Consider the following 11,739-nt stretch of genomic DNA (forward strand, 5'->3'; position numbering starts at 1 on the left):
TATCGAACTAGCATTCGAACCCCTACAGGCGCAACTCCTTACTCACTGGTCTATGGAGAAGAAGCTATCTTACCTATTGAGGTCGAGATACCATCACTATGAGTTTCCTTGCATAATCTGATAGATGATGAAGCATACAAAGTATCACATCTTCAGGACTTAGAACTACTTGATGAGAAGCGACAAGCTGCATACAATCATCTCAAAGCCTATCAACAGCGCATGAGTAGAAGCTACAATCATCAAGTTAGACCTCACACATTTGAGGTAGGTGATCTTATTCTTTGAGAAAATCCTCGTAACCAACCCAACCGAGAACATCAGGGAAAGTTTGAATCAAATTGGTTGGGTCCATATGTTGTCACGACTGTATTTGGGTCTGGGGCATATCAGTTGGCTACGTCAGAAGGAGAACCAGTAGTAGATCCGATCAACAACATGTACCTCAAATGGTTTTACACCTAAAAGGCTGTACAGAGCATCAGACTCCCATATATACTGGCAAAAATACCAAAAACATCCAGATAAATGACCTGAAGAAAATACAAAAACATCAAAAAGAGTAAAGAAAAATCATGCATCCAAACAGTGAACAACCACTCCGGTGGCACCTTGGGTAAGTGCGATGGTGAAAACCTGGCAAACAGGCGCCACTCATAAAAAGCTATGGCTCCATTGTCTTTCAGACTTGTTGCAATCACATTCACTTCATGCATACATCCATCCGTCCACAACCATGGCTTGTTATAAATTTGCAATCAAGAAAGTACTGCATGCGTCTTGCATCCTACTTTTTCATAGCCACGTGTAAACTGGGGGCAATGCCCTTAACCTATTGATGGAAGTGGATTCTACATTGTTTCGTGATTCATTAAAAGTTCTTCATTCAAAACTATCTCACAAAATCCAAAAACATTCAAAACAATTCAAAATCCAAAAACATCAGAAAACATCAAAAATCACACAAAAACATGGCAACACCTTGTACATCCTCATCCGAGCAGATACTAAACAAGCATTGCAAAATACTCGCACGATGATCACTTCTCCAGTTGACCGAAACAATCAACATCAACAATCAAACTGTCTTCAACAAGGATGAATCCTTCCTTACCAAAACAAAGACAAAATGACGTTTTCTTTGACAAGAAAATTGTGTCAAGCTATCAAATACTTGGTGATTTGTGAGTAATTCATTTGTTTATCTGTAATACATGATCTTATGCAAAATGCAGTCATAGATCACTACGAATTTCTGACTACAGCGTATACCTCGACCATATGAGCATGAACCATTACCAAGGATCCATATTCTTTATTCTTTATGAACATACTGTTTGCTTACACAACAATGCTCTTTCTTTGGTTCCTCCTACCTCATCCAAACTGGATAAAGGTTTTATCTCTTATTAAGGTGTGAACTTGTCTTAGGATATGATCAAGCCTAAGATCAAGGAGGACGATCCAAGTCATGCATAAACGGAGATAATCCTTGTCTGTTCCGCAAGCAATACTCTGGTCGACTTGACCCATTATATCAAGTCGTTTGTATTAACTTGCTATATCAAATCCATGTAAGAAATACTTAGGTCATCTTGAATCATTATGTCAAGATGCTTGTATTCACTTCCAACATTTTAAAGCTCAATGATGAAAATAGAGCACTATGGATCATCATTTCATCTCATCTGTTTATATATTGCATTCTGTCGCATATCACCCATCCATTCACTCAGTCATATGTATGATTTGTATGCAAATATGAACAAGGTTAATATGAACAGTTATGTGAAAATTAAGTTGGTCTTGGATACAATCACGACCGAGTACTCTGATACATCATCCATGCATCATGCAAAGTCTCAAAAACCTTGCATTCCTCATGGTCATATCATCATTACATTTAGTTGCATTTTGCATTAAGTACATTCATGTCATTTTTAATTAAAATGGCATATAGTTCATTTAGTTTATTGACATTAGTCTTCATTAAATCATTTGCATCATTGCATAATTCGATTCATATGATCAAATTGTCCTTGATTGTATTAAACCATTTACAATGCATTCATTTAGTATCAGTTATCCATTATCATTTTATCATCCTTTATCATCCTTTATCATTGCATACATTCACTTATCTATTCATTAATTGAAAGATGCATTCATTCATCCATTATTAAGTATCTTATTATGCTCATTTTAGGATTCATTTACATTGCATTCATTATCCTTTTTTAATTGCATTAAGGTGCAGTTATTAAACCATAAGTTGTAGTATCATCACATTATCATTTTTACTTAATCATATTGAGGCATTTAGGATCATAAACCCATTTGTTTCCAAAACATTGGTTCATACCATTTTATATATCCATTATACATATGCATTCATTTAGACATTATCATATAAACATTTGTACTTTACATTTGTTTATCCATATTACATTCATCTAGATGCATAACCATACATAAGCATCATTCATTCAACACATTGCATTAACATCATTGCATATCATTATCTCATCATTATATGAAAGCACATAAATCCTGTCCATATCATCATAAGCATACATCATCATCATGGCATTACATACATAAAGCAATACATCAAACAAAACATGCACACATGAATAAACCTGCATTCATATGTCAGTATCCAACATCATAAATCATCATAAAAATATGCATATACGAATCATCTCATCAATGCATACATGTACACGTATCCATCTAAGCATAAAAATCATAAAAATCACCATCCTGCATAGCATCCATACATATCAAATGCATATCATCAAAATATGGGACCTCCTCATATATATCATCTCATGTATCAGAGTACAATGAAGTCTACAAAATCGGCTACCAAGAGCCATCCAAGATACAGTCCAAAAAAAAAATACATATATGCAAAAATGCTCTCTCAGATGCCACTCTAACCAGATGCTGCACCACCATCGCCACCTGCTCCCCCACTCGTCCCCGCACCACCTGATCTATCTCTCCGTGGAGGCCCCATCAATCCCCCACTAGCTCCTGCACCCCCTGACCTGTCTCTCCCTAGAGGACCCATCACACCCCCACTGCTCTGCATCCTCTAGGATCGCTCTGATCTGGCCTATCACATATGCGAATAGCTCAGTGCTCACTGACTAGATGGTACCACCTGCTCATATAGGCCCCGCCAGTAATCAACCTCTCCACCTGCTCTTCGTACCTCCCTCGCCAATGCCTCCACAGATGGCCTCTGTCCCTCTACTCCCTCCAAAACCCTCACTCTCTCCTGCAACTGGATCACCTTGTCCATGGCCTGATCTCTCTCTTGCAACACTACAGTCAGCTCTGACTCTCGTGCAAATAGCTGCACATCTCTAGCTGCCACCTCCACCTCCAAATCCTCCACCCGTGTCTTAGATGCCTCAAGTCAAGACTGCAAATGTACTATCAGTCACTCCCGCATATCTCCACCTGATCCCTCTCCTGTCTCCATAGCTGCCTCACCGGTATATCCCTCTCTAGTGGCTCTCTCCCCTTTATCCATCGGTATCTCCCTCTCCATACCTCTCCCACCCAATCTAACTCCTCCCTACATCAACGGTCCCTACGATATCTGTAGTGACAATCTGCCTCTCCCTCTCCGTTGGATCCGACTACCCAACCCACCACCTCCTCCACCACCTCCCCCATCCCCTCCTCCTCCTCCACCATCTCCCCCATCCCCCCCACCATCTCCTCTCCCTCCTCCACCTGCTATCAGTCCTTGACCTCCCCTCCTCCATCTCCGTCCCCTATCATCCTCAAAATTGGGCATCGGCTCTGCTGGATCAGATATCCGTAGAATCGGATGAGCTGTCAGGTACTACGTGTACTCATCCAATACCCCTGCATCCACCACCCTCAGTCATATATCCCAAGGTCTCACCTGCAGCATCCGAAACTTTGCCAATGCCTGGTCATACGAAACTACTGGCCCCCATGCATATCTCTCTCGTATCACTCGTGCATACTCTCCCGAACCACTAGGTAACCCCTGTCGCCGCCCAAACTATCTCAACACTCTACCGGGCACTTGTCTCTCTACATGATACGAGGTCCTCCCAATGAGGAATCGAGTCATAAACACATATGGCAGTGCCTCAGCATCATCATCCCAGGGCTCACACTCCAAATAGGGTCTCCATATCACTGCATCAAGATCATCTAATGCTCGCTGCCACCACTCTAACTTCCCCAGGTGGGGTTGACTCATCATCTTGCTATACATAAACATATACGGCTGATCCACTGCTGAGAATCTGAGACTCACTAGTCGAGTCACTAGTAAGTGCTCCCATGCCCAAATATGTAGCAATGTCACTCCCACTGCTTATGAGCCCCTCCCACGGTATACCACCTCATGCAGCTCCTGATAAAGGTGCGCCAGTACGCATGGTCCCCAGGCAAATTGTGTCCCCTCTGTAATCATCTGCTCTATCACTTGTTCCCATCTGATGGCCAGACCATGCGAGCACCTATCAGGACACAATAGTCCTCCCACAATGCCAGACAAAACTGCTGGTAAAGGCTCGTATAATGTAGCAATCTCCTCCCAGGAAATGGAGCCATCATCAATGAATACACCCTCATCAAAGAATCTCTGTACTGCTAGAGTCCCCCAGTATCTATCGTATATAACTAGCTCCCCCTGAATCAGAATACGCAGGATGCGCCACACATCCTCCAGGGTCACTGTTATCTCCCCCTGCACAAGGTGAAATGTGCACGTCTCACTGTGCCAGCGCTCTGCTAACGCGGTAATCAATCTGTGATTCATCCGAATCATGAGCATGTGCATCACATCATATAAACCATTCATGGCAATGCAGTCGATCTCAGCCTCTGTCAGTCGATCCCGCAACCCCTGTGTCACCGGATGTCTCTCGCGTAACTGCAACACGTGTAGATCCTCCTCCACACGGGCATCAATCAATCATCATCAGTTGTTTTGTTTTCAAACTTTCTTAAGTTTAAACCTAAGACTATCAATAGATACTTTGATCAAGTATCTTCGGGTCTCAACAAGTAAGCAATCATGGCACACCTAGACTTCAACAGACATTTATCCTAAATGACCTAAGTTTCCTCAAGCTGCTATGGTTCAAAACAACTCCCACTTCGCCTCCCTACCCATCCATCTTTGGCATCGGAAGATTTTCACACAAACTGGGGCATCCATTATCTTGCAAACAGAAGCGCTATTTTGCAAACAAAAGTGCTACTTCTATACAATAGCGCTCAACCCCTAACAAAAGCGCTTAATCCGCTATACAAAAGTGCCAAAACTACAACAACACTACAATAGCTCTACAATAGCGCTGATTAACGACAAAAGCGCTCAATCAACCACTCAATAGCGTTAATCCAATAATAGCGCTTAAACAAGCCTACAATAGCGCTAAAAGTTTCAACAACGCTCAAACAACACCTCAATAGTGCCATTGCGGCACAATAGCACTCGTTAATTGGACAATAGCGCCAAAACGTAGTTTCAGCGCTATTGTCCCGACTCAATTTCAACTCAGCAGAAAGCGTATCAAAAATGCATAAAGCTTAAAATTTCAAATTTGCATACTGCTAGTTCGTAGTTGTCTGGCCGCTGGAACCGACAGACTCGCTTGAATCGGTGCTATGCTACTGGTACCGACATCCTGACTGTTGCTCGCTCCTCTCAAAAGTCAATCTCAGAGCTCTGGTTTCACACTGGTCGCGGTAACAAATGATCCTGTTTTCACCCCTTTCTCCCCATTTAAACCCTTCGCAGTCACCGTAACTTCCCCCGCTCACTGCCGTGGTCTCCGTAAACTTCTCGAGCCTCCCATTTCTCCATTTTATCCCCGATTTCTTCTATTTCTCACCCATGTTGCTAACTTATTCTCTTCTACCACCTTGCCAATTTTCATTCTTTTTCGAGAGATCGCCCGATTTTTCAAAAAAATTCAGCCCATCTCTCGAGGGGGCATACCACCCACTAAATTAACATTTTATGGGGCGCATTTCTTCACACCTATTTTTCTTTCTTTGAAACAACGTGATAAACCGCACCGTCTCAAAGAGGGGCAAATGTAGTCACACAAATCTGTCCAGCTTAATTAAATAAATAATTGCTATTTATTTGATTAAAAATCCACTAGCCATCAGTTAATTAATTAATATTTAATTAATTCATCTTCAAACATTCTCCTATTAATTAAATAAATTATTGAATTTATTTTAATTAATTCATTCAACCAAATTCACAATCAATTAAATGATAAATCATATTTATTTCATTTAATCCCTTATTCCTCTTTTAAATAAATTAAATAAAACATTTATTTAAGTCATTTATACCCCCACTTGCATTTTCCTACAAATGCAACTTGCACACATTTATTGAAATAAATTAATTTATTTATTTTAAATAAATATCCTATTTCCCATCACCCACCAAATCCACTTGCAAACCTAACCCCCTTCTAGATTCTTCTAACCCCCTTCCTAATTAACCTAATCCATCCCCTAATTATTGTCACATCCCTAAGCAACTTGGAGTCACTTCTCAAAGACTTCAAAGTCTTTGAAAACCTCTAAAGTCTTCCAAAACCACTAATGGCTCTTACATGACCATTAATGGCTCTTACATAACCATTTATGGTTATTTCAACTTGCACTCATGTGTTTCCTCAAGCATTTATTGCTTTGACCATGTTTATCCCTTTTGTCTTTGCACAAGAGTTTATCCATTGGATAAAAGCTTTATTCTTTGAATAGAGTTTATTCATTCAACTAACCTTAACTCCCAGGGTCATGTCAAGCATTTAAAACTTATTCTCTCTCCTCTCAACCTATCTCACATTGACACTTGTCATCTTGGGATTGGGTTGAAAGCCCTCACATGGATTTGATATCTTTCAATCCTGACCCTTGTTGAGATTACTCAATCTCAACCATCCATTGCTCCATTTTTCCTATAAATAGAGTTCATTTCTTCATAATCCAGATCCTGAAAACTTGTATGCATTTAAGCTATAGGCATTTTAAGAGAGCATTTTAGCATAATCAACTAATATCTTGTCATTTTGGATAAAATAAATCATTTTAGTATCAATAGTATAGTATTAGCTTTTTATTCATATTTAGAGCAAATACTTCAATCTCAAACCTCCATAAGCATTCATAGTGCAGAAAGCTGCTGAGAGCTACACTATATTGGAACTTGGAGAGGAGAGGAACAAAGGAGAAGAAACCAAGAGCATGTTAGGAGGCATTTGGAGATGCCTCATCATATTTACCTTCTTAGTTAGATATTCTATCATGCTTTTGATATCTCTTTTGATATGCTTGTGTAGGAAAGTATTTTGTTTGTGATTTCTGACACTAACAGTTTGGCTTTTCTTCTTGTTTGTGTTTTGTTATCATTGACTAACCTTCCCTTTTTGCAGAGCATCAGTTACAATAGTTAGAAAAAATTAACATAAATAGACTTAATAACATGTATACTATAACACAATGATTTACATGGGGAAAACCCTTTTGGGAGAAAACCCCACACTCCAAAAGCCGCTCAATATATTATTTAGCAATCAATAACATATTACAATATACTTGCAGAGAAATCTCTTCGCAGGAGTAACACTAATAAGAGATTCAAAGGTAACTCAATAGCCATAGGACTCTTACACACAACCTCTATCTCACACACCTCATATATAGGAGATACAATACAACAAATCGTCAAACGATATTATAAAACCATGGGCTAAAACCACCCAATAAAGTTTAACCGACCTTATCTCCAATCTAGATGCCCTATGACATATCAAAACTGTTAACAATTTTTAATTCCAAATGTTAGAATGAACCTGAGGAAAATTGAGGGGGGAGGGGGGGGGGGGCGGTGAATCAGTTTTCCACAAGTTAAACAATTATTGTAAATTATAAACCTTCTACCTGAGCGCGATGAAAACAACACAGTGAAAGATAAAGCATGAAAGTACAAAACACACAACACCAATATTTTTGACGTGGAAAACCCGATTAAGGGAAAAACCATGGTGGGAAACCCTACCCACAGTCAGATAATACTTTTGCAATAGTATGTGAAATATTACAATGGGGATTGCACTTGCAATCAGGTCAACCGCCTAGAGCGCACTGCTAAACACAAAAGGAAAGTCTCATAGACTTACATAAACATCGGACTACAATCCTGAGGAAATGAATTGTGGAAATAACATCTCCTAATGGTTGATACAGTTTCAGTTAAACACAGATGTCTGCACTGCAATACCAAACTCTCCTCAAACCTTCATTGAATGATATAACCTTGTTCACACATAAATCACTCTCTGATAATGTAGACATAACCATACCATATAAATTACATGAATATATCACCTATATATACAGATCATCAACCTTGATAAACAAGGTCGGCTAAACTCTAAGCCCATAACCCATATTACAAAAATTACATCACACGATACCACCAGACCAATATTATGATTTACATTACATAGCATGAACCTAATTAAAATTCCCAAACAATTATATCCACTGAAACTTCCACCAAGACCAAATGTAACACATTTCACCAACCGGTAGAAACTCTTAGTGTCAATAACACAAAATAACCAACCAGATCCAAATAGGATCACCAAATCATCACGCCAGCCAATGCGAAGCCACCAAACAATCAGGAAATAATCAAGAACACCTTCAACATGTTATGAACCATTTCTAGAAGCCGGACCAAAACCAATTAACCATTTCATCAAATATCACCAACCAGTATCGCCAACTGGTACCAAGAATATCAACCGACAAACGAGAACATAAACGATAGCTTATAGAGAACCAAATCATGAGCCAACTGAATATGACAAGAATATAAACATCCCGAATAACCATCCAAAACTGAATCCAACAATCTAATCATACCATATCAGAATCTCTGATAACCTTAGCCAAAACCATGTCAAATTGGAACAGGTCAGTAGCCAATTGGAGTAGGTCAGTAACCAACCAGAATAGTGTTGACATCAATGACAATACATAATCAATTCTTTCATAATGCCAACAATCTCCCCCTTTGGCATTGATGGCAACACAGAATGTGAAAAACATCCAAGTGCTAATGAATGCCAACAATCTCCCAAAACTGATATGAAATATCTCTCCCCCATACAATATGTCTCCCCCTAAGAATTTTTGTTTTTCACATGAGCAACTCTCCCCCTTTGACATCAATGAAAAAGGGCTGATATTGCCAAACCAAACAACTGACTACTCCCCCTAAGCAACAACATCATCCCATCAACTCGGATTAGAATATATTTCTATAAGCTCACTGGATTGATGCATTCCTGCATCTCTAAGTCTCTTCCAGAGGGGTGGTGACCCCCAATTGGTCTTTGAGATATTCAAAAGTATCTTTAGGCAACATTTTAGTTAGAATATTTGCAATCTGTTCCTTAGTGGGTACATAAACCAATCTGACTTCCTTTGCTTCAACCTTTTCCTCCAAAAAATTATACCTTATAGATATGCATTTTGATTTGGAATGAAATACTGGATACTTTGACATATCAATAGCAACAATATTATCATAGTTAATAACAATGGGCTCATCATAACTTACCCTTATATCCTTCAACATTTGCTTCATCCATAAGATCTGACTGCAGTTAGTTGCAACAGCTACATATTCAGCTTCAATAGTAGATAATGAAGTGCATGTTTGTTTCTTACTAAGCCATGAGACCAATTTCTTCCCAAGAAATAATGCACCACCTGTAGTGCTCTTCCGGTCATCAACATCTCCTTCCCAATTAGAGTCTGTATAGGCACATAATCTTAAATCATCATCCTTTGGATACCATAACCCATAATCTGTTGTTCCTGCCAAATACTTGAATATCTTTTTAATAGCAATATCATGACTTTCTCTTGGATCTAACTGAAATCTAGAAGCAATGCATACAACATTCATTATATTCGGTTAATTCAAAGATAAGTATAGTAATCCACCAATCATTGATTTGTATCTACTTGGGTTCACTCTAGGAAATTCATCTTCTTTTGACAGTTTGCAACTGGTTATCATAGGGGTTCTAACATATTTTGAGCTTTCAAGTCCAAATTTCTTAAGCAATTCCTTCACATATTTAGTTTGACAAATGAAAATACCTTTATTAGCCTGAGTAATTTGCAAACCTAGGAAAAAATTCATCTTACCAATCATAGACATTTCAAATTCATTCTTCATGTCATCAACAAATCTCATGCATAGACTTTCTTCTCCTTCAAAATTGATATCATCAACAAAGACTTCAATGATCAATATATCATCATGCTCAATATTATAATATAAGTTACTATCAGTATTGCCTTTGCTAAATCTGGGCTTTGAAAGATATTTATCCAATCTAGCATACTAGGTCCTCTAGGGGCTTGTTTCAATCCATATAAGGCTTTCTTCAATTTGCAAACCATGTCCTTGTCCTCTGATAAAGAAAACCCATCAGGCTGCTCAATGTAGAATTCTTCATCAAGATCTCCATGCAGAAGTGCACATTTGACATCCATTTGATATACCTTGTAGTTCTTGTGTGCAACATAGGCAAGAAATAGTCTTACTGCTTCAATTATTGCAACCAAAGCATAAGTTTCATAAAATAAATTCCTTCTTGCTGTGAGTAACCTTTGCAAACCAATCTAGCTTTGTTTCTTACAACCTAACCTTCCTCGTTTCATTTGTTCTTGAAAACCCATTTAGTTCCAATAACATTTTTATCTTTAGGCCTAGGAACCAATTCCCATGTATTATTCTTTTCTATCTGATTCAATTTCTCTTCCATTGCTTTCATCCAATTCTCATCTTTATATGCTTCAATAAATGATTCTAGTTCAATTTGAGAAATTAAACATACCTCTTCAGCAGCTAACCTTCTTCTTGTCATCACACCTTTCTTCTTATCTCTGATGATCTGATCTTCAGAATGATTCAACTTAACATACCTGGGAGTCTTTGGATTATCTTGACTTTGTCTCTTTATGCTCTTCAACAATCATTGTGAAATTTTTTGATGTTACCAAAGCAACTAGATCAATGCTCTGAACTCATTCCTGCACAACTAGTTTTGATATGACAATTTCATCTTCCAGTCCATAGTCATATGATTTGATCTGACTATTGCTTTGCTCATCCACTTTGACATTTATGCTTTCCATTATCCTCCACAATCTTTTGTTATAACATCTATATGCTTTTCTCTTAGTAGAATAACCCAAAAATATTCCTTCATCACATCTAGGATCAAATTTCCCTAATACATCATCTCTTCTGATATAGCATTTACTTCCAAAAATTTTGAAATACCTAGCAGTAGGAGTCCGAACCATAATTCATAAGGAGTCTTACCGGTATCACCTTTTATGTGTACTATGTTGAAAGTGTATACCATAGTATTGACAACTTCTCTCCAATAAATATCAAGAAATTTGGCTTCCATCATCATTCTCCTTGCAACATCTAAGATAGTTTTGTTCTTCCTTTCCACTATTCCATTATGTTGTGGAGTTCTAGGTGCAGACAATTGCCTTCTGATTCCATGCTTCTCATAAAAATTGTTGAACTCACCAGATGTAAATTCACCACCTTGATATGATCTTAAGCATTTTATCTTCAATCCTGTATCTATCTCAACCATAGCTTTG

At 38.4% G+C, this 11,739-nt stretch overlaps 1 protein-coding gene across 1 annotated transcript; it reads right to left on the bottom strand.

Annotated features, from left to right (window-relative positions):
* Positions 1 to 4,369: 4,369 nt before the first annotated feature.
* Positions 4,370 to 4,858, bottom strand: LOC131860145 (protein MAIN-LIKE 2-like). Its single transcript, XM_059214520.1, has one exon. It carries the CDS (start codon positions 4,856 to 4,858, stop codon positions 4,370 to 4,372), a length of 489 nt encoding a protein of 162 aa, XP_059070503.1.
* Positions 4,859 to 11,739: the final 6,881 nt, after the last annotated feature.

This window comes from Cryptomeria japonica, chromosome 2 (assembly GCF_030272615.1).
Source record: "Cryptomeria japonica chromosome 2, Sugi_1.0, whole genome shotgun sequence".
Taxonomy (NCBI): Eukaryota; Viridiplantae; Streptophyta; class Pinopsida; order Cupressales; family Cupressaceae; genus Cryptomeria; species Cryptomeria japonica.

Bases quoted from the DNA above. Each gene is read 5' to 3' on its own strand.
- LOC131860145 (XM_059214520.1), bottom strand. From the start codon at position 4,858: ATGAATGGTTTATATGATGTGATGCACATGCTCATGATTCGGATGAAT.